Genomic DNA, 24,194 nt, shown 5'->3' on the forward strand with positions numbered 1-24,194 from the left:
TCTGAGATCCTGAAGGCCCAGTAGGCACGTGGGAGGATGGAATCTCAAACTCAGCAGTCAGGGAACTGCGTATTCTCAAAAATCTTCTGTCTGTACCTCCCAGCAGGTGTATTTATGATTGAGTACGTGCTGAAGAGAGATTACCTAACAAATGTTTTAACGCTACTAAACCAATACAGGAGAAAACATTTGAAAGTACTGTGGAGAGATGAAGCAGAAAATTCGACACTCCACTTCTTAGTTCTTACAAGCTGCAATAACAACATACCATAGACTGGGTGGCTTATGAACAATAGAACAACTTTTTTTTTCTCACATTATGGAGGCCGGGATGTGCAAGATCAAGGTGCTAACTGATTCAGCATGGTTTAGCACAATTTTCTTGCTCTGTCCTCATATGGTAGAAAGGGTATGGGTCTCTTTGGGACCTCTTTTATAAGAACACTAATCCCAATCATGAAGACAGAGCTGCTTCAAATCACAGCCTCAAAGTCCAGCCTCTTAATACAGCCACACTGGGCTTTAGGGTTGTAATACATGAGTTTTTGTGGGGACAGAAACACTCAGAATTACACTTTGTATTGACATATTAGCCCCTTTCTTCTTCTGTACATTACTGAAATCCACTGTCTTGGGGGTACCTGGAGGGTTTACTATTCACTAAATTTTGACTTATGAGTATTTTCATATACATATATATTTGTCATGATTTTTAAACTCAATGACATTCAATTGATTTAATAAGCTGTGACATCACACAAAGCAAGTACGCTATCTTCACAAGGAAACCAACGCTTAGAGAAGTTAGACTACCTGTATGACACCACACAGCTAATGAGTGCTTAGAACATGGCTCTCCTGCCAGTGGTTAGTACAGTGGATGTCTCACCACAAGGTACCATTCCTCTGACAATGGGAGAGCCTGTCTGAGGACATGATGCAATCAGAATTATCTTTGGAAAATGGGATTTGTGGTGGGGGCCATTTGACAGTATTCTCTCAGACAGAGAAGCTACCTCATTCTAGCAGAAATGAAAAGGTTTTTTTAAAAAATTTTTACTATCTGGGATTTTTTCTAAATATAGAGGATTACAGCATTTCTTCATGAATTAAGGCTTGAAAGTCATAGGGAAAGTATGATTACATTTATTTTACAGATGAAAAAACACAGGCTTAGAGATGTTACGTAGTTCACAGTGGAGTCTGGACTTTGCCTATAGCTTCTGGAGAGAAATTTGTATCATAACTATCTGGAATGTTTTTATTTGAGAATGTGGCTGGCCATGACTGATAATCTTCAGATGAGAGCAGACCACACCAGAAAGCTCAGCCATGTGATTTTAGAATTGGGTCTTTGAATCATGTGGTATCAGTTAACCTGGAGGCTGAATCTCAACTATAGAGGCAATCAGTCAATCCATCAGGCTTACCTAATAGGACCACATAACAGCTCTGCACACGGGGAGACCTGGGTCAGCTTCTCCAGTTGGCAGCACTGCACATGTGTTTATCACCACGAGTGCCGAGAAGGCAGTATGTGCTAAGGGCATGTGGAATCCTCTGTTCCCCTGCATTACAATTGGTCATCACCAGGTGTGTAACAGCCTTCCTGATTACTGTGGGCCTTTCTCGTGAATTAGCAAGCCCAAGGGTAGCTTTGGGAAACTACTGACTTTTAAGTTGGTGCAGAAGTCAGAGAGAAATCTTGTATAAATTTTCCCTTTTTACTTTGTAGCTGGACTGTAACTCCTTGCAGTGGGTGTCAGAAATGATCATGCACTCAAACTATAGTTTGGCTAACTCCACGTTAGTAACCAGAGCCAAAGCCTGAAATGGAACCCAAATGATTGTAACACAGGTGACACACAAGTGCGCATACAATACTACAATACTTTTTTTTTATTTACAAAATAGTGTTAATCAATCACCATAGTGCGTCCTACCAGGAATATCCAAACCAGTGTAGAAATTGCTGAAACAAACTTCAGTAGAAACGACAGTAACCAGAGCATCTGGAAAGTGGGGTGTAGTGGGAGGTAATAGGAAGGAGTCAGTCGGCTGGGGCACAAAGTAGCAGAACCCAGTGAGAACTAGTTCCTAGTTTTTGGCTTTGGCTTGACACAACTCCAGCTATTGCAGCCATTTGGGGAGTGAACCAGTGGATGGAAGATCAATCTCTGTCCCTCCTTCTCTCTCTGTAACTGCCTTTCAAATAAATAAATCTTTTTAAAAATTACTTTTAATTTTTTAAATTACTTTAAATTTTAATCATACTTTCTATAATGCAAGTATATCATAAATAAGTGTATTTCACATTTTATTTGATTTGCATATTAAGCTATATGTTCATCCTCATAGGCTGGCTTTAACCAATAATACAATCAGCTAATGATAACAGAAAGTAGATGATCATATTGTCAATTCATATGCTACTCAGTGGAAAAGCAGTGATGTAGATTGCAAATCTCAGGCTTCAGTTGAAATTCTTGTTTGTTTCATCCATGACCATTTGATAGCCAGGCCAAATTTCCTTTACCTGAACATCTGCATGGGTCATTTTCACCTAAGAGAAGCAAGATATTATGACACTCCCTTTGCAATTTGTACTTTTTTAGGCAAGACAGTGATTCTCAAGTTAAAAACATTTAGAATCAGATCACATGATAAAGTTGACAGCAAAACTCATTAAAGGAAGAGAGAGATTCTAATACCACTTCAGTAGGGGAAAAAACCTATGTGCACTTAATCTGTTCCACTTATTATATAAATTTTCCAACAGTTATTTTAAAAGTTTCTTTCATTTTTAAGATTAGAGATCAGATACTTAAAAAAGCAAATTGATAGTTTATTTTTTTCTACAACTAACAATTTATTAGGAGCAAATAAACAAATTGATAGTTTATTAAGTTGTCCTAGAGACTTAAATGTCTTTGAAATCTTACAACCATGCAAAGATGTGCATTTGGAATCATGGGATCTGCATGCCAAACTACTTCTGGATATTCAGTTTTGCAAAAAGTTAAAGCCAGAGAGATGGTTTTCATATCAAATGGTTTCATAAGAGCTGAGTTGGTTCCAAAGAGGACCTCTGCTCTCGGCAGTAGTATCAGGCCTATGTTATCTGCTTCGTGACTTGTAATTGCTGATATGTAGCTCACAATTAGTACACAAGGCCTTAATATAAGTGATATAATTGATTTTCAGAAAAATCATTTTTTTATTCATTGACCTCTTTTGAAGAACTGGAATTTTTACCATTCCAAATACTCTGAATTAGAACTAAGCAACTATATTTTACTCACAATTGTGTGCAAACTAATAAGTGGAATAACCCCTGTCTCATCACGAGCTACAGTGAAACATTTTTCACTGTAAAATTATTTTTCTACCTGAACAAAAAAGAATTTTTTTAGTTTATAGTCGTCCAAAAATGACACAGGTTGAAACACAAAGTCTGGGTAGTAAAAATGTATTAAAAAATGCTACAAAAACCAGCAATTGTATAGGGAACACTTTTATGAAAGCAATTTCAGAAAATAAGTGAACACATTTATCTTTAAAATATAAAGTCTTTTCTCACTCTTTTTTTTTTTTGGGTGGGGGGGACAGGCAGGGTTAGACAGTGCGAGAGAGACAGAAAGTTCTTCTTTCTGTTGGTTCACCCCCCAAATGGCCACTATGGCTGCTCGCTGCAGCCGGCGCGCTGCGCTGATCCGAAGCCTGGAGCCAGGTGCCTCCTCCTGGTCTCCCATGGGGTGCAGGGCCCAAGCACTTGGGCCATCCTCCACTGCCCTCCTGGGCCACAGCAGAGAGCTGGACAGGAAGAGGAGCAACCAGGACATTATCTGGTGCCCCAACCGGGACTAGAACCCGGGGTGCCGGCGCTGCAGGTGGAGGATTAGCCTAGTGAGCCGCAGCGCCGGCCAAAAATATAAAGTCTTCTCTGTCTCTCTCTCTCACTGTCTAACTCTGCCTGTCAAAAAATATATACTCTACTTTGATATATTTGTGATACTCTACAATGCCCAATGAATTGCTATACATTTACTTCTGATGATACAGCAATCATTTATGCACTTACTGTTGTAAAAAAGTACTCAATTTGAAAATTTAAAAGTATTTCTTGAACTTTTATAAGTGAAAGAAAAACAAAGAATCTCTTTATGTTAATATAGCATGAAATCGCTGTATCTGTTTATTTTGTAACATGAGCATTTTTAAAAGAAAAAATGTAATCAGAATTTTTAAGTTTACCTCTGTTTCGGCCAGTCACAAAACTTCCAGTGAAAAAGTTCACCTTGTACATCTTAGACATGTATGTAGACAATAGCAGAGAAGGTTGTGGTGGAACCAGACACCCAGAACCTCATTTCTAGGGGACAGCAAACTACAGCTAATGGACTAAATTTGGCCTGGGGCCTGTTTTTGCATAGCGCTAAGAATGCTTTCTATTTCTTTAAAGGGTTGTTAATAAAATAAACCACCAAAAAAAGAATACACAACAAAGAATGGTCTGGAAAGCCTAAGATACTTATGATGTGGCCCTGTACTGAACAAGTTTGCAAACCATTTCTACCAGTGTTTTACAGAATTCGGAACGGAGCTACAAACCAAGATAATGTTTGTTTATTCCCACCATGAAGATATATTTTAAATCTTTATAAATCCTATCTGGTTGCTTAATAATTTAGACTAACAGTGACATTGAAATCTGTCCTCCATTACCACCTTTCTTGCCATTTCAGGTTTCAAAAAACTTCAGCACTGTTTTTGGGGCTGAAACTACCTTTATTTTATTAGTAGTTGGAAAAATTAACAAGTACAGGGGAAAAAATTAGTCCACTAAAGCGAAGCGGGAAATCAAGTTCCACCTTTAAGATTGGCAACTTCTCTGTGAGGGAACCTAGACCCAGTGAAGAGAAAAAGCGCTGTGAATTACAGCCAGAGCCTGCAGGCCAGGTGAGAGAGATTATAGCACCTTCCACAGATTCTAATTGCCTCAGGTGTGAAAACAAAGTCCTATTGACTTAGCTCATCTCTGGAAACAGGTACTGATATAGGTAGAAAACAAGTGATGTGGTTATCTTTTACCAGAGATAGTAACACAGTGGGAATTTCAAAACTGAAATTGAAACTTCAATCTCAATTTTTTTCAAACACTACTTTTTTTTTTTTTTTTTTTTACAAGCCAATACACATTCTGAAGGCTTGGCAAATATCGGTATTATGCAATCCAATTATACCAAAACCACATTTAGCCTGGGGTAGATATATTTATTTTTGGTAACATACATTAAGTGGCACTAATTACACAGGAACCATAAGGTAACAAACCTGAAACCACAGAGCTGTAACTCTGCCACAGCCGCATGGACTTGGGTTTTCCTGGCTGAGTCCCCACTCCCCCCCCCTTTTTTTTTTGAAACAAACTGGATACCCAGAGGTACACCAATGAGATCTGCTAAGGAGCAAAGCTCCGCAGTGGTAACGCATCAGAGTACCCTGCAGCTGCCAGGTGGGATGCTGGTTTTAAAGTAGTTCCAACCTCATTCACAAGAGACACCTGCTTTCTCTTTCAAGAAAGAAGAAGTGAAGAAATTCACAGCACCTGCTGTGTCAGGCAGGGTTAGGGTACAGGACAGTGGCGGGGGGGGGGGGATGGTGGTGGTGGCCGAGTTGGATATCATTGACCATGGTTGACTTCTAAACGCTGTAGCAAGGTGACTTCCGGTTTGCAGTCTTTGGTAAACCACTGATAAATGAAAAAAAAAAAAAAAAACGCCAATAAGCAGACAGGAAGCCCGGCGAACACGCCACTCGCACCGAGCCGCAAGGTTTCACAGGACCAGGCAGCCCCACCTCTTCTTGCCGCGTCTGGCGTGCAGAGCAGCCCTCGTGGCCATCTCAAACACCTCCCTCACGCCCTCTTTGGTCTTCGCCAAACACTCCAGGTAGCCGAAGGCACCAATCCTGCTGGCCACGTCCCTGCCTGCCTCAGGCCGCACGGGCTCCTGCTTCCAGGCCGCCAGCGCCCGCCTGGTGCCCGCGTCGTTCCGCAGGTCCTTCTTGTTCCCCACCAGGACGAGGGGCACGCTGGGGCAGAAGTGCCGGACCTCCGGGGCCCACTTGGCCGGCACGTTCTCCAGGCTGTCCGGGCTGCTGATGGCGAAGCACAGGAGCACGACGTCGGTGTCCGGGTAGGACAGCGGCCGCAGGCGGTCGTACTCCTCCTGGCCGGCCGTGTCCCACAGCGCCAGCTCCACCCGCCGGCCGTCCACCTCCACGTCGGCCACGTAGTTCTCGAACACCGTGGGCACGTACTCCTCCGGGAAGTGGTCGCGGCTGAACACCACCAGCGGGCTCGTCTTGCCGCAGGCGCCGGCTCCCACCACCACCAGCTTCTTCCGGAGGGCGGCCATGGCGGAGGGAGGCGCCGCGCCCGCCGCAGGCCCAGCCCGGGCGCCAGTCCGGGGCGTCGCGGAGGCTGACGAGGGAACGGACGTGCGCGAGCCGCTCGGGAGCCCTGCAGCTCCGGGAGCGGGAGACGTGGCGCGCTTTCCCTTCTCCCCGCCAAGTGAGGGCAGTGTGAGGGCGGCGCGGAATGGCCGTGTGGACACGGCGCGGTGCGGTGTGTACAACGGCAAGAATGACCGGAAGCTGTGTGTGGACCTCGTATTTATAACAACCACGATGGCGAAATGGAGATGGTGCGGTGCTGGTTTGCACAACAGCAGGAATGACTGGAAGCTGTGTGTGGACCTAACATGGCAGCGTGGACACATGGCGCCTTCTCTTTTCCCTGTCAAGTGAGGACAGTGTGAGGACGGCGCGGTGTGGAGACGGCGCGGTGCTGGTTTTCACAACGGCAGGAACGACCGGAAACTGTGTGTGGACCTCGTTTTTGTAGCAACCGCAGTGGCAGCTTGGTGACGGCACGCTTCTGGGTTTCACCTCCAGGTAGGAACGCGGGCTGTGCAGGTGGCATGGTGCCACCTTGTACACCAGCAGTGTGGATACTATACATGCTGAGGCAACCCGAGTTTAGGGCCTTGAACCCTGCTCTGAGAATTAAGTTAGGTCGGGTTGGGTTTCTACTCTCTGGCCTGCTGGCTGTGCGAACTTGAGCAAGAGTTTTTACCCCAGTGGTGTCCTCAGGAAACATACTCATGCAGAAAGGGAAAATGGAAACTGCTTAATGATGTTTGAGAATTTCTGATGCAACAGTTTAGTTTTATACATCCCTATACATTTTTCCATAATACATCATTATATTTTTAAATTAAAAATTCATTTCACAGGAGAAAGGAGGAAAGGGTAAATGCATCCCACTTATGTCAGGATATTTTAATAAGTTTTTTTTTTTTAAGCAAAAACTCCATCCCTTGTATACCATAATCTGAAATTTCCTCATCCCAGCAAAGACACTCAAGGATAGAATTTTGATGGGGAGGTCCCAGTAGAACAGAAACTCCCCCCACGGCAGATTTGAGTCTCTTGTGCTCAGTGTTATACCTTCCGTACCTGGAGTGCTTCTGGCCCAGAGTCTCAATGACTTAGAAGGACATCCTTTTGCAGACAAAGGAGTCTATGAAGATCTAGGCATTTGGTATTAACTAGTTGAGACAAAGGGTTAAATGAGGTTCAGAAATGGAGTTTGAAAGGGAGAATCTGACTTAAGGTCTAAGTGATAGAATTCATTGTTGCCAGATCTTAGCATGCCACCCTACTGTCTGTTTTTAATACATACCACTAATGTCATAGAGCAGGAGCCATTTCAAAAGGAAGCCATGAGGGTGTTGTAATATGTATGCAGTCAAGACGTAGTGCAACACAAATCTAGGTGTAAACTATATAACAGACAAAAGAAATGTAAGTCAAACTAATAGGTGTCTTACATCTGTTACAAAAAGGGAAAAATACTAATTACAGAAACACTGATTGTAAAATGACTTTTTTCTTGGAAAGGGACAAGGAATGATTATACAAATCATGTTTATTAATATTTGTTGAACTTTGAGTTCTAGACATCTGATAAGGATGGAAAAGTTAACTGAATCGCTAAAAATACAGATCAGCATAACTCATGAAGTTTAGATCATGTCTCAGAATTTACATTACTAAAGTAGTAATCCCATGGGATAATTTGATTTACTATATCTATGAATTATATTTATAATAAGCAATAGTGTGGAATGGTGTGACAATCAAGACTTGGTAGTAGAAAAGTGTGTTTTGGTGCTGTGTTGTCCATTGTTTGAATAGCTTTGGGCAAGTCAATCTGGGTCAGTTTTGTTTTCTGTAAAATGGGGACAATAATACATACCTTAGCAAGTTGTAGTGAGGACTATATGAAGTAGGTAAAATAGCTGGATCAGAAGTGAAACAGCTAGGACTTGAACTGGTGATCATATAGGATGTTGGTGTTGAGGGTGGTATCTTAACCCACTGGGCCACAATGCTGGCCACTGATGAAGCAGTGAAGCGCTATTAATCAGTTTCCATAAATGATACAGTTTGTGTTAGTTTCTGAGACCAAATCCATTTCTAAATGTTCTGCTCTTTAGAGTTACTGTGTAATTCATGTCATATTTCCTGTTTGATCTAATATATGTAATATTTTGGCATTTCTTTCTTTTTTTTTTTTTGACAGGCAGAGTTAGACAGACAGAGAGAGACAGAGAGAAAGGTCTTCCTTCCATTGGTTCACCCCTCAAATGGCTGCTATGGCCGGTGTGCTGCACCGATCCGAAGCCAGGAGCCAGTTGCTTCTTCCTGGTCTCCCATGTGGGTGCAGAGCCTAAGCACTTGGGCCATCCTCCACTGCACTCCCGGGCCACAGCAGAGAGCGCTGCGGCTCACTAGGCTAATCCTCCGCCTTGCGGTGCCGGCACACCGGGTTCTAGTCCTGGTTGGGGCACCAGATTCTGTCCCGGTTGCCCCTCTTCCAGGCCAGCTCTCTGCTATGGCTCGGGAAGGCAGTGGAGGATGGCCCAAGTCCTTGGGCCCTGCACCTCCATGGGAGACCAGGAGAAGCACCTGGCTCCTGCCTTCGGATCAGCACCGTGTGCCAGCCGCAGCGTGCCAGCCACCGCGGCCATTGGAGGGTGAACCAATGGCAAAGGAAGACCTTTCTCACTGTCTCTCTCTCTCACTGTCCACTCTGCCTGTCAAAAAAAAAAAAAAAAAAAAAAAAAAAGCTAGTGGAAAATTAGCGCTACTAAAGCAGGGTACTGAGGATTCAGACCCATCAGGCCTGGAGGTTTTCTCAGCCTGTCAGGACTACTCAAATAGTCTAAATGCTTGGGTACTCCCCAAATTCATATGTTGGACTTCTAATCTCCAAGGAGGAGGTGGGGCCTTTTGGAGATGATTACATTTAAAGTGTAGCCCTTATACATGCACATTTACAAGAAGAAACAGAAAGCCACCTGTCCCTCCCGTCACGTGAGGACATTGTGTAATGGTGCCTTGTAGTAACAGGAAGTGAGCCCTCACCAGAGATGAAAGCCGTTGCTACCTTGACCTTGCACTTCCCAGCCTCCAGAACTGTGAGGAATACCTGTTATAGCACCCCAAACAAACTAAGACACCAAACAACTGAAGTCCTAGTTAAGGGCAAACAAATCATGGAATGGAAGTTTTAACCATCAAGCATAAGCCTCTCCTCCAAGTTTCTAAGTTTTAACAATTTCACCCTTTTCCCTTTGTTCCCTCAAGCCTATGGATAAAAACTGTTTCTTGCAGTTGCTACCTCTTGTCTGTACTCTTTCAGTGAAACTATTTAATAGTTTTTTATTTAGTTAACTATGTTTTATTTGAAATTATATGGTTTGACTTTCAGCATTTTCAGTTATTGATAGCTGTGGTCCGACAATACTAAATGGAAAATCCAGAAATAAGCAATTCATATTTTAAATAGCATTGTATTTTTAATAATTGTTAATTTTGTTAGATTTTTTTAGAAATCTCTTGCTGTGACTAATATGTAAATGAAACTATCACAAGTATGTATGTCTAGTGAAAATTATCCATGGTATATATATGGTACTATCCATGATTTTTGGCATCTGCAGAATGTCTTAAAACATATCCTTGGTTGATAAGGACTATTGCATCTCTGTGTAGTTGATACTTTTTGAATGGACACTGATATAGTTCTCTTATACAACATTTTTCAAATGCAACTCCATGGGCTTCAGTCTTATAATTCTATCCTGTTTTTTAAAACTTGAATGGAGCTTAAGTAGTGTCATCTTATATTCCTAATTATTTTGTTAGGCCTTCCAGCACTGTCCATAGGTTAGCTTGTCTTCATTGGTGTCATGGATATCAGAATGTAGGACTTGGGAATCTATTGAAGATTCTTGCACAGGGGCTGGCATGAGAAAAGCAGTGTTTAATAAAGATTTATGAAAGGTTTTATGGATGGTGGAGAAAGCTAGGGGAGAGATCACAAAAAGGCAAATTTCTGTGTTGCAAGTTATGTTCAATATAATACCATTTGTGCTGGGGTGGTGTAAGTGGGAATAAAAGTGAAGACTCAATCAAGAGCTATTGTGGAAGAAGAAATCTCCGTGACAGTGGACTTTAGACGTGAACTCTGGTCCTACCTGCCAAGCTACTACCGTATGGTAATGGGAGTCAGGGTTCTCCGTGAGATCTTGCCCATGCCTACCACTGTGTTTGCATGCACAGAGTATTTGCCGAACAAAACAAAAAATAAGCCATTCAGTAAGGTTGAACTCAAGAATCAGATTTCTAGGCCAGCACCCGAAATTAATTTAGGGTATTTCATAAGCTAGGCCATAGCAGAGGCAGCATACAGAAAGCACTGGGATTTTCTCAGTATTTTTGTCACACTCTCAGATTTCAGTAGCTCTTGTGAGATCCGATGTTTGTCCTTTGGTATTTGGAGTAAGAATTGTAGTGAAAACATTACTTGATACTCCTGCTTCAACTTTAGTCTTAGGGAGATTGTATGTGCCTGAATCTGGGGGGCTGGACTTGTATAAAATTTCTGATCTTTCCCAAATCGTGTGCTTCTTGCTGCTGCTGGTGGGTCTGGAGTATGGTGTGTTCCCTGCATCTCCGCAGGGACAGAAGAGCATGGCCTTCCATCCGTGCAGTGTCTTGGGTTGGTGAATTTCTTGCTTGTCTTCCCCACACACTCCAACCAGCAGCATTTGGCTTCACATAGCTATCTTTGAAGGATGTGGGACCACTGGGTTTCCTGCTCTTCCGTCATTTTAGGTGTTGCCTACTGGTGATAATAAGGGGTAATTTGCAGACAGATTTGGTGGTTTTCCCATGTAGGATTCCCCCCAAAGTAAATACCAAGGTTTGGGGGCTGACTTGAACTTTGAGAAAAGCAGATAATTCATCCAAATCTACCCATACGTCTTGGTAACTGGATTCTTCTTATAGATGAGTTACAGTTTATTTCATCTTTACTTCTGATGGTTCTGGTTTATTTTCATATTGCCCCACCCTGACTTGCACAAAGTCTTAATGAACTTTTTTACTTGAAAAAATTTAAAATTTCTCAGTGATACATGAATTTACTGCATTACTCTTCATTTGCAAACATTTGAAAGTTGGATTATTTATTGGATACATTTAGATTAAACTAAAATTAATATTTTAAATATTTAATGTATAATTAAATATTTAAAATATTTGCTTAGTATTTAATCAAATAACAGTATTTTAGAGTTTTAAAATTTTATTAGTGGGATAGGAAGAAGTGGGAAAGAAGGGAGATTTTTGTAAGTGCGGTGTTTAGTTCCGAGGAAGTAAGGTGCATGAGGGTGACAGTTCTTCTGTGCTTCTGAGAAGGGCAAGGTGGTATTCTGCGATGAAGCATGACAGATGGAAAATTATTTTACTCTGGGCTCATATGAAGGCTGCATATGATGAACACAAGTTCACATTTGAAGATTTCTGAGGCAGCCAAGGTTAAGATTTTAAGGCCACTTAAGATTTTAACTGATTTCTTAGAAGGATGACTTCTGCCCTGTGATTTATATCCTGTAGTGTATGACTGTTTTTCTGTTAGTAATCTTCCGGTGAGTTTTTTTTTCTGACTTTCCTTCAAGACACTTGTTTCTACTACTTGGATCATGCTCTGGGTCACAAATTCATGTCTTGAGAAGGCTGTTGCACAATCTCAGACTTCAAGAAATAATTCTGTGTTTCTGTTTTCTTATATCTCTGCATGTATATGAGTAATTTCCATAATAAAATCAAAGCACTTTTCTTTTTGCGAGAGGTAAGAATACATCAATCTGAAGAAATAATAAATGAGTCCCTGCCAGTTGTGCCTGTTTTCTAAAGTAGAGATCTCATCATGACTCATCATCCTGTCTTCCACGAATTCCATGATTCTATAGACGGAATGTGAATTCTCCAAATTCATATATTGAAATCTAATCCCCAGTATGTTGGTATTTGGAGGTTCTTTCTTTCTTTCTTTCTTTCTTTCTTTCTTTCTTTCTTTCTTTCTTTCTTTCTTTCTTTCTTTTTAGCATTTTTGAGATATGTCCATGAAACTTATTTTTATTTTTTAACCTAGAAACATTTTATTTAAGGCGTACAAACTTTATGCATTTCACATTTACAAATGTTGGAACATAGTGATTCTTCCCCTCCTGACCTTCCTTCCACCTGCTTCCCACCCTTCCTCAACATCCTTTGTTAAATTTATTCCAAGGCATTTGATATTTTTTGTAGCTATTGTGAATGGGATTGATGTTAAGAGTTCTTTCTCAGTCATGGCATTGTCTGTGTATACAAAGGCTGGTGACTTTTGTGTGTTAATTTTATATCCTGCCACTTTACAAAACTCTTTAATAGAGTTTCACTAGCCACTTAGTGGAGTCTTTTGGATCCCATATATATAGAATCATGCCATCTGCAAATAGAGATTGTTTAACTTCCTCCTTCCCAATTTGTATGCCTTTGATTTCTTTTTCTTGCATAATGACTCTAGCTAAAACTTCCAGGACTGTATTAAATAGAAATAGTGAGAGTGGGCATCCCTTTCTGGTTCTGGATCTTAGTGGGAATGCTTCCAACTTTCTCCCATTCAATAAGATGCTGAGCATGTGTTTATCATAAATTGCTTCGATTGTGTTGAGGTACCCAATTTGCTTAAGGTTTTCATCATGAAAGGATGTTATATTTTATCAAATGGTTTCTCTGCATCTATGGAGGTAATCATTTGGGTTTTTTTTTTTTTTTTACAGGCAGATTGGACAGTGAGAGAGAGAGACAGAGAGAAAGGTCTTTCTTTTGCTGTTGGTTCACCCTCCAATGGCTGCCACGGCTGGCGCGCTGTGGCTGGCGCACCACGCTGATCCGATGGCAGGAGCCAGGTGCTTCTCCTGGTCTCCCATGGGATGCAGGGCCCAAGTTCTTGGGCCATCCTCCACTGCATCCTCCACTGCACTCCCGGGCCACAGCAGAGAGCTGGCCTGGAAGAGGGGCAACCTGGACAGAATCTGGCACCCCGACTGGGACTAGACCCAGTGTGCTGGCACCGCAAGGTGGAGGATTAGCCTAGTGAGCCGCAGCGCTAGCGGATTTTGTTCTTTAATTTATTAATGTGATGGTTCACATTGATTGATTTGCAAATCTTGAACCATCCCTACATGCCAGGGATAAATCCCACTTAGTCCTGGTGAATGATCTTTCTGATGTGTTGTTGGATTCTATGGGCTAGTATTTTGTTGAGGATTTTTGTGTCCATGTTCATCTGAGAAACTGCTCTATAGTTCTCTATTGTATCTTTTTCTGGTTTAGGAATTAAGGTGATGCTGGTTTCATAAAAGGAGTTTGGGAGGATTCCCTCCCTGTCAATTATTTTGAACAGCTTTAAAAGAATTGGAGTTAGTTCTTTTTAAATGTCTTGTAGAATTCAGCAGTGAAGCCATCTGGCTCTGGGCCTTTCGGGGAGGTCTTTATTACTGATTCAATCTCCATCTTGGTTATTGGTCTATGTAGGTTTTCTATCTCTTCATGGCTCAATTTATGTAGGTTGTATGTGTCCAGGAATCTATCCATTTCTTCTAGGTTCCCTGATTTTTTGGCATACAGCTTTTTGTAGTAGTTCCTGATGATTCTTTTTATTTCTGTGGTATTTGTTGTTACATATCCTTTTTCATCTCTGATTTTATTTATTTAGGTACTTCTCCCTCTTTTTTTAATTATGACTAAAATGGCAATTTTTACTGGTGAGATGTGTTTCTTGTAGGCAAAGAAAAGATGGGTCTTGTTTTTTAACCCATTTTGTATCAGTGTGGTTTATTTTTTCGAAAATCAGCTTTTTGTTTCTCTGATTTTTTTGTATTTTTTTGTTTCAATATTGTTTCTTCTCTAATTTTAATTATTTCTTTCCTCCTACTAATTTTGCATTTGGTTTGTTGTTTTTCTACGTCCTTGAGATGCATAGATAGCTCATTTATTTGGTACCTTTCCAATTTCATCGTGTAGGCACCAACTGCTATAAACTTCCCTCGTAACGCTGCTTTTGCTGTGTCCCATAAGTTTTTTTTATTTTTTTTATTTGACAAGTAAAGTTGTAGACAGTGAGAGAGAGAGAGAGAAGAAGACAGAGAAAAGTCTGCCTTCCATTGGCTCACTCCCCAAATGGCTGCTATGGCTGGCGCTGTGCTGATCTGAAGCCAGGAACCAGGTGCTTCCTCCTGATTTCCATGCGGTTGCAGGGGCCCAAGCACTTGGGCCATCCTGCACTGCCCTCCCGGGCCACAGCAGAGAGCTGGATTGGAAGAGGAGCAACCGGAACTAGAACCTGGCGCCCATACGGGATGCCGGCACTGCAGGCGGAGGATTAAGTGAGCCCCAGCCCCATAAATTTTGATCTGATGTATTGTTGTCTTCATTTGTTTCCAGAAATTTTTGATTTCTCTTGATGTTTTTCTGTGACTCACTGTTCTTTCAGAGCCCTGTTGTTTAGTCGCCATTTGTTTGCATGTTATCTAGAGATTCTTGAGTTGTTGATTTCCAGGTTTTTTCCTTTGTAGTTAGAGAAGATGCATGGTATGATTTCAATCTTTTAAAATTTCCTGAGACTTGCTTTATGGCCTAGCAAATGGTCTATCCTAGAGAAAGTTCCATGCACTGGTAAGAATGTGTATTCTGCCACTGAGGGGTGAAAAGTTCTGTAGATATCCTTTAGGTTCATTTGGTCTATAGTGTGGATTAAGTCTGTTGTTTCCTTGTTGATTTTCTGCCTGGTTGATCTGTCCATTGCTGAAAGTGGGGTATAGTAGTCCCCATTACTGTTGCATTGGAGTCAGTGTCTCCCTTTAGATTCATTAATATTTCTTTTAATTAGCCAGGTACCGTTTAATTGGGTGTCCATACATTTATTATAATCACATCTTCCATGTTGAATTGATCCCTTAATCATTACATATTGCCCTTCTTCATCTCTTCTAACATTTTTTATGTTAAAGTCTATTTTCTCTGATATTAGGATGGCTACACAAGTTCTTTTTGGTTTCTGTTAGCATGGAATATCTTTTTCCATCCTGTCATTTTTAGTCTTTGTTTATCTTTGTTGGTAAGATGAGTTTCTTTTAGGCAGAAAATAGATGGGTTTTGTTTTTTAATCCATTTAGCCAGTCTGTATCTTTGAATTGGAGGGTTGAGGCCCTTTATGTTGAAGGTTACTATTGATGAGCAACAACTTGGCCCTGCTGTTTTTGCTCAAATATCCCTATTGTTTACTTTGGATTTATATTATACCTTTACTGGGATATTTTCTGCTTCTCATTCTTTCACAGTGATAACCATGTTTCTGTGTTTTCTTTGTGTAGCACATCCTTAAGCATGTTTTGTAAGGCTGCAGGAGTGGCAACAAATTCTTTCAATTTCTGTTTGTTGCGGAAGGTCTTTATTTCACCTTCACTCATAAATGAAAGTGCTTTGCATGGTACACTATTCTGGGCTGACAGTTTTTTTTTTTTTTTTTTTTTTTTTTTTTTTTTTTTTTTTTTAAGACTTGGACTATCTCTTGCTTTACCTTCTAGCCTGTTGTGTTTCTGATGAGATGTCAGCTGTGAGTCTACTTTGAGATCCTCTGAAATTAATCTGGCGTTTCTCTTGTGCACATTTTAGAATCTTATCTTTAGGTTTTACTTGGGAGAGTTTGACTACAATGTGTTGTGGTGAAGATCTTTTCTGGTTGTGTTTTTAGGAGTTCTCTATGCTTCCTGTACTTGGATGTCCCTTTCTTTCTCCCAATTGGGGAAGTTTTCTGTAATTATTTCACGAGAAAGGCCTTCTAATCCATTCTCTGTTTCCACACCTTCAGAAACCCCTAAGACCTGTATGTTGGGTCATTTGATAGCATCCCCTAAATCTCCAACACTGATTTAGTTTTCTGTTATCTTCTTGCTGGTCACCTTACAGAGTAGGAAAAATGAAGTTTTGAAATAACACCTTTTTAACCCAGAGTTTTATACAACTTGTGTGATATTATTCAGAGAACCGAGTCTCTTGAGTCCACAGATTTCAGGTGTATTTACTATAAGCAACCATAAACCAGAGACATCCTGCTAGAAGTGTACCATAGATAAGGGTGCTTCCTCTTACCAAAGATCACTAGTCTACTTGCCTCATGCTCTGGTGCTATGGATTGAAGGTATGTGTTCCCTCAAATTCATATGTTGAAATCCTAACCTCCAATACAACAATATTAGACAGTGCAGCCTTTGGGAGATGATTGAGTGATGAGGGTGAAGACCACATGAATGGGATTAGTGCTTTTACAAAAGACCCCAGAGAGCCCACCAGCCCTCTTTATGCCATGTGAGAACATGGAGAACAATCATCTATGATGCAGAAAGCAGGCCCTTAACAGACACCAAATCTTCCCTGAAGAATATTTTTTAAACCACCCAGTGTATGACATTCTTTCATAGCAACTTAAACATAGATATCTAGACAACATGTTTATAAGGAGCTTGGATTAGGTGACTTGCCATACCTTGTTCCTCTGGGTGTATTTCCATAGTAACCAAGAATAGAATGGGGCCGGCGCTGTGGCTCAGTAGGCTAATACTCCACCTTGTGGCACCGGCACACCGGGTTCTAGTCCCGGTCAGGGCGCCAGATTCTGTCCCAGTTGCTCCTCTTCCAGGCCAGCTCTCTGCTGTGGCCCGGGAGTGCAGTGGAGGATGGCCCAAGAACTTGGGCCCTGCACCCTATGGGAGACCAGGATAAGCACCTGGCTCCTGCCATCGGATCAGCACGGTGCGCTGGCCGCAGTGCCCTGGCTGTGGCGGCCATTGGAGGGTGAACCAATGGCAAAAAGGAAGACCTTTCTCTTTGTCTCTCTCTCTCTCACTGTCCACTCTGCCTGTCAAAAAAAAAAAAAAAAGAATAGAATGGATCATATGCCAGCTGTCCTGATTCTGTCCCCTGCAGGTTGCAAATTAATATTTTACATGCCATAATTAGGAAAGTAAACATAGGTAGTGAATGAAAGATCCAGAACTGATAGATGTCCCCAAGATCCATGATTTTTAGCCACTGCATTTAATAATCAACATAGGTATTTCAGTTAACCAAATATTTTTTGACAAATGACTTAATTTTTTGTGAACACAAACAAAGCAAACATGGTCTCTACCATCAAGTTTAAACTGAAGAGAAAATATTGTAAATGAAACTTAATGAATTATGAAACATTCAGTGAAAGAGTTACAAGACTGAGATGAAAATTTTTTGAGAAATTCAGGAGAAAAAAAGGAAGAGGGCAAGGTTGGCTTCAAAGAATGTCATGCTGGCCGGCGCCGCGGCTCACTAGGCTAATCCTCTGCCTAGCGGTGCCGGCACACCGGGTTCTAGTCCCGGTCAGGGCGCCGGATTCTGTCCCGGTTGCCCCTCTTCCAAGCCAGCCCTCTGCTGTGGCCCGGGAGTGCAGTGGAGGATGGCCCAGGTGCTTGGGCCCTGCACCCCATGGGAGACCAGGAAAAGCACCTGGCTCCTGGCTCCTGCCATCGGATCAGCGCGGTGCGCCGGCCGCAGCGCGCCGGCCACGGCGGCCATTGGAGGGTGAACCAACGGCAAAGGAAGACCTTTCTCTCTGTCTCTCCCTCTCACTGTCCACTCTGCCTGTCAAAAAAAAAAAAAAAAAAAAAGAATGTCATACTGGGGAGAGATTCCAAGATGGCAGATTAGGGAAAGACATACTGCACTAGACTAAGGGTAAACAGTTAAAAAAAAAAAGTGTACTGAGGTGGTCATGCTCAAAGTCTTCACAGGTGAACTCAAAAGGCACATCTGATTATTCCTGAAGTCAACTGAGGATCTTAAATATCTCTTCAAAAACAAAAAGATTAGTGATGCTTTTGCTTTTGTTGTATCAAGACTGCTGCACCTTAAGGCAGACATGCTGTACCTGCCTCCTCTTTTGATTCTCTCTGGGAGCTGTTATTGACAATAAACTCCTTATTAGGTTCTTTTATTATAATCCTCTACACTCAAGCTAAATGGTTTTATACTCTACATAAGGGTAGCCTATCACCACCCACTATCTGGAAGTCTGTAAGATAAGTTCTTTCCATCTGAAGGGGCACACCACTTGCAGTTGGCTTTGTTCCAGTTTTGCTTATGCTAATTAACAAACTTAAATGTTTCAGAACTCAACAACTTCTAAGAACAACTGGCCATGCAGGGAACACAGGCATTGGTGGTGACCAAAAATTCTCCAGCTCATAAAACAAATTCATTAGATGAGATAGGCGAAGACTTCCAGACCCCGGGCAGGCAAGTCCTGTACTACGCCCCTAATCAACAGGAAGCAGCTATAGAAGATATAATGATTCGACACCCTCCAGCGTCCCTTAAGATTACGGTCTGGAATTTCTCTGAGGGGGGAATGATGCAGGCAGGCAGACAGGATAAAACTGATCAGATTTGTAAGCTGGAGACCATGCCCCCTGTGTGATCTCATGCCCCTGTTGATCTCACCTGGATGCTCACCTGTGGATCAGACGATGTAACCACCACCTTTGGGATAGATAAAGGGCCTGGAGCATGGTGGGTCCCTCCCTTTTTCGGTTGTGCACCCCTATTGCACTGCACCTCTGAGGGCAAGGCTTTATGGCCTCTGCCCTGCCTCTGCTTTCCTGCCTGCATGCTTCCTCATGCCAGCCTGCTCTTTGCATGGTATGGACCCAATCTAGCTTCTAGACTTCTTTCCCCACTAATTAAAGCCCTCTATTTCCTGTGCATTTCTCTCTCTCTGAATAAAAATCCTTAAAGAAACTTTTTAAAAAAGTGTAGGAAGTGCACTCTCACGGGAGAATAGGAGAGAAAACTGCACTGGAAATCCTACAAAAGGAAGAACTCCGTGGACCTGTGTGGAGGATGCCAACACACAGCACGAACACAGACAACTGCAGCAGCTCAGAGCCAGAGCAGGTGGTAGTTTGGAGACAGAGGTGAGACCAGACGGTAGCAACCCGTGGTGATATAGCTGTAGAGAGAGCATGGCATGAGTCCATTGTGGAGCCCTGGGGGTCAGTGGTTCCTAGCAGTTGCTAGCGGTTGCCCAGTGAAAGAGAGACAACACATTAATATTGCCCCAACTTCCCCACAGTATTGCCCGCTGCCCAGCTGAGAAAGGGCAGGAGCCATTTTGGGTTTGGGCAGCAGCTGTAGAAGCCTTTGTGTGTGTACACAGCAACTGGCTGAGACAGAACGTCTTCTCACCAGTGCTGGTGGCCGTGGTGGGAAGGGAGCAGATTCAGCCAGTGGCTCTTTACACGTGTGTGATTCAGAGATTCTAGTATAGGGAACAATCCTCAGTCCCCACTGACTTTGAGTCTGGCTTGGAGATGGCTGAGCAATCTTACCACTTGGGAGGGTAAGGCTCCCGTGGCCTCCGAGAATCAAGATGCCTATGTGAAGCCATCTTGGTGAACATCAGCCTCTGTTTACTAGACAGACTGGCAGGGCAGACAGAAACCTCTGGACCCAGCCACCGTGGGAACCTTGTGTGCTCAGACTGTAGGGACTCGGTAGTTACACGACAAAGTGCAGAGTGTAGCTGGGTACTGAGATTTACCATGCCCAATTTTTCTGTTACCGTGGATACTCGCCTCATCCTGGAGCAATGACCAGAGCTCCCTGGCCACACCCACACTCACCTCTTGGTATTCACAGAAAGTGCAGAGATTTCACTAAGCCACAGAGGCACAGCCCAAAGTTAAAAGCCAGCAGAGGAAAAATACAAAAATCAACTGCACAAATGCCTGAAAGCAAACACAGAAATTCAAGACACAAGAATAAGAAAGACAAAACATGATCCCCACAAAGAAACACAATAACATTCCAATATTAGAATGGGAAGATGAAGAGATTGAGGACATGCCAGAAACAGAATAAAAACAGTTAACCATCGGATTACTCAAAGGCACTCAGAAGCAAATCCATGAACTGAAGAAAACATATATGACATGAATGAATATTTTTCCTGTGAAATTAAGATTTTAAGGAGAAATCAAAATGAAATATTAGAAATGAATTTAATAGATCAAGTAAAAAATACAATGGAAGGCCATAATAGCAGACTTGGTGAAGGAGAAGAAAGAATATCTGAACTAGAAGACAAATCATCTTTGTAATCTTCTGGTCAGATAAAAAAAATCAAAGGTAACACACACACACACACGCACACATACACATGAAGAGAGTTCACATAAAAATATGGCAGTCATGTGTGTGGGACATTGGAAGCCATTTCAGAAATGTCTGCTGTGGACACATGCTATGAGCTATTTTCTGTGAATACATCATCTAGCGTTCCACAAGAAACTACACTTAAGGGGGCTGGACTGTGGTGTATCAGATTAAGCTACCGCTTGCAGCGCTGGTATTCAATATGGGTGCCAGTTTGTGTTCCAGCAGTTCCACTTCTGATCCAGCTCCCTGCTACTGTGCCTGGGAAAGCAGCAGAGGATGGATAAAGTCCTTGTGCCACAGCACCATGTGGGAAACCCAGAGGAAGCTTCTGGCTCCTGGTTTTGGCCTGGCCCAGCCCTGCCCATTGATGGCCATTTGAGAAGTGAACAGATGGAAAACCTCTCTGTGTCTGACTCTCTCTCTGCCTTTAAAAATGTTAAAAAAAATTTTTAAAGGCTTTTCTTTAACTTTTATTTAATGAATATAAATTTCCAAAGTACGGCTTATGGATTACAATGGCTTACCCCCCATATCGTCTCTCCCACCCGCATCCCTCCCCTTTCCCACTCCCTCTCCCCTACCATTCACATGAGGATTCATTTTCGATTCTCTTTATATACAGAAGATCAGTTTAGCATACATTAAGTAAAGATTTCAACAGTTTACTCCCACACAAACATAAAGTGAAAAATGATAGATTATTTTTTAAATGATGATGAAATCAGATCAGACCTATTGTCATGTTTAATCCCAGTGAGAGTCAAGTTGAGAATTGATAATTTCTTCTTCTTTTTTTTTTTTATAGAAGATCAGTTTAGTATACATTAAGTAAAGATTTCAACAGTTTGCACCCCCATAGAAACACAAAGTGAAAAATACTGTTTGAGTACTCGTTATAGCATTAAGTCTCAATGTACAGCACATTAAGGACAGAGATCCTACATGAGGAGTAAGTGCACAGTGACTCCTGTTGTTGACTTTACCAATTGACACTCCTGTTTATGGCATCAGTAATCTCCCTATGCTCCAGTCATGAGTTTCCAAGGCTATGGAAGCCCTCTGAGTTCTCCGACTCTTATCTTGTTTAGACAAGGTCATAGTCAAAGTGGAGGTTCTCTCCTCCCTTCAGAGAAAGGTACCTCCTTCTTTGATGACCTGTTCTTTCCACTGGGATCTCACTCACAGAGATCTTTCATTTAGGGTTTTTTTTTTCCAGAGTGTCTTGGCTTTCCATGCCTGAAATACTCTCATGGGCTTTTCAGCCAGATCGGAATGCCTTTAGGGCTGATTCTGAGGCCAGAGTGCTGTTTAGGACATCCGCCATTCTATGAGTCTGCTGAGTATCTCGCTTCCCATGTTGGATCACTCTCCCCTTTATTCTATCAGTTAGTATTAGCAGGTACTAGACTTGTTTATGTGCTTCCTTTGACTCTTGGTCCTTTCATTATGATCAATTGTGAACTGAAATTGATCACTTGGACTGGTGAGATGGCATTGGTACATGCCACCTTGATGAGATTAAATTGGAGTCCCCTGGTATGTTTCTAACTCTACCATTTGGGGCAAGTCAGCTTGAGCATGTCCCAAATTGTACATCTCTTCCCTCTCTTATTCCTACTCTTATGTTTAACAGGGATCACATTTCAGTTAAATTTCAACACTTAAGAATAACTGTGTATTAATTACAGAATTAAACCAGTCATATTAAGTAGAACAGACAAAAAAACTACTAAGAGGGATAATGTATTAAGTTGTTCATCAACAGTCAGGGCTATGCTGATCAAGTCACCGTTTCCCATAGTGTCCATTTCACTTCAACAGGTTTCCTTTTTGGTGTTCAGTCAGTTGTCACCGATCAGGGAGAACATATGGTATTTGTCCCTTTGGGACTGGCTTATTTCACTCAGCATGATGTGTTCCAGATTCCTCCATTTTGTTGCAAATGACTGGATTTCATTGTTTCTTACTGCTGTATAGTATTCTAAAGAGTACATATCCCATAATTTCTTTATCCAGTCTACCGTTGATGGGCATTTAGGTTGGTTCCAGGTCTTGGCTATTGTGAATTGTGCTGCAATAAACATTAGGGTGCAGACCGCTTTTTTGTTTGCCAATTTAAATTCCTTTGGGTAAATTCCAAGGAGTGGGATGGCTAGGTCGAACGGTAGGGTTATCTTCAGGTTTCTGAGGAATCTCCAGACTGACTTCCATAGTGGATTGACCAGTTTGCATTCCCACCAACAGGGGTTAGTGTCCCTTTTTGCCCACATCTTCGCCAGCATCTGTTGTTGGTAGATTTCTGCATGTGAGCCATCTAACCGGGGTGAGGTGAAACCTCATTGTGGTTTTGATTTGCATTTCCCTGATTGCTAGTGACCTTGAACATTTTTTCATGTGCCTGTTGGCCATTTGGATTTCCTCTTTTGAAAATGTCTACTGAGGTCCTTGGCCCGTCTCTTAAGTGGGTTGTTGGTTTTGTTTTTGTGGAGTTTCTTGATCTCTTTGTAGATTCTGGTTATTAACCCTTTATCTGTTGCATAGTTTGCAAATATTTTTTCCCATTCTGTCGGTTGTCTCTTCACTCTCCTGACTGTTTCTTTTGCAGTACAGAAACTTCTCAATTTGATGCAATCCCAATAGTTGATTTTGGCTTTGACTGCCTGTGCCTCCTGGGTCTTTTCCAGAAATTCTTTGCCTGTGCCAATATCTTGAAGGGTTTCTCCAATGTTCTCTAGTAACTTGATGATGTCAGGTCGTAGATTTAGGTCTTTAATCCATGTTGAGTGGATTTTTGTGTAAGGTGTAAAGTGGGGTTCTTGCTTCATGCTTCTGCACATGGAAATCCAGTTTTCCCAGCACCATTTATTGAATAGACTGTCCTTGCTCCAGGAATTAGTTTTAGATCCTTGATCAAATATAAGTGGCTGTAGATGTATGGGTTGATTTCTGGTGTTTCAATTCTGTTCCATTGCTCTATCCATCTGTTTCTGTACCAGTACCATGCTGTTTTGATTACAACTGCCCTGTAGTATGTCCTGAAATCTGGTATTGTGATGCCTCTGGCTTTGTTTTTGTTGTACAAGATTGCTTTAGCTATTCGAGGTCTCTTGTGCCTCCATATAAATTTCAGCACCATTTTTTCCAGATCTGAGAAGAAGGTCTTTGGTATCTTGATTGGTATTGCATTGAATCTATAAATTGCTTTTGGGAGAATGGACATTTTGATGATATTGATTCTTCCAATCCATGAGCATGGAAGATTTTTCCATTTCTTGGTATCCTCTTCTATTTCTTTCTTTAAGGTTTTGTAATTTTCATCGTAGAGATCTTTAACGTCCTTGGTTAAGTTTATTCCAAGGTATTTGATGGTTTTTGTAGCTATTGTGAATGGGATTGATCTTAGCAGTTCTTTCTCAGCCATGGCATTGTCTGTGTATACAAAGGCTGTTGATTTTTGTGCATTGATTTGTGCATTGATT

At 41.8% G+C, this 24,194-nt stretch overlaps 2 protein-coding genes across 3 annotated transcripts in view; one reads left to right on the top strand and one right to left on the bottom strand.

Annotated features, from left to right (window-relative positions):
* Nucleotides 1-4,897: 4,897 nt before the first annotated feature.
* LOC100343368 (transforming protein RhoA-like) lies at nt 4,898-6,838 on the bottom strand. 2 transcript variants are annotated; one of them, XM_070047264.2, is made up of 2 exons: nt 5,860-6,838; nt 4,898-5,752 (listed from the first exon to the last, which is right to left on the bottom strand). In XM_070047264.2, the coding sequence occupies exons 1-2, from the start codon at nt 6,780-6,782 to the stop codon at nt 5,704-5,706; spliced, it is 972 nt and encodes a 323-aa protein (XP_069903365.2). In that variant the 5' UTR covers nt 6,783-6,838; the 3' UTR covers nt 4,898-5,703. The 2 variants fall into 2 exon arrangements, with proteins under 2 accessions (XP_069903365.2, XP_089158184.1); XM_089302058.1 differs by lacking the exon at nt 4,898-5,752 and having other exon boundaries at nt 5,766-6,838.
* Nucleotides 6,826-24,194, top strand: part of LOC108175429 (tolloid-like protein 1) — a 301,771-nt gene continuing 284,402 nt past the window's right edge. The window contains exon 1 of the mRNA XM_089303227.1: nt 6,826-6,957. The gene's annotated coding sequence lies outside the window, so the exon portion shown is untranslated. The remainder of the gene's footprint in view (nt 6,958-24,194) is intronic.

Source organism: Oryctolagus cuniculus, chromosome 8 (genome assembly GCF_051225735.1).
Source record: "Oryctolagus cuniculus isolate XC-2025 breed Fujian yellow rabbit chromosome 8, ASM5122573v1, whole genome shotgun sequence".
Taxonomy (NCBI): domain Eukaryota; kingdom Metazoa; phylum Chordata; class Mammalia; order Lagomorpha; family Leporidae; genus Oryctolagus; species Oryctolagus cuniculus.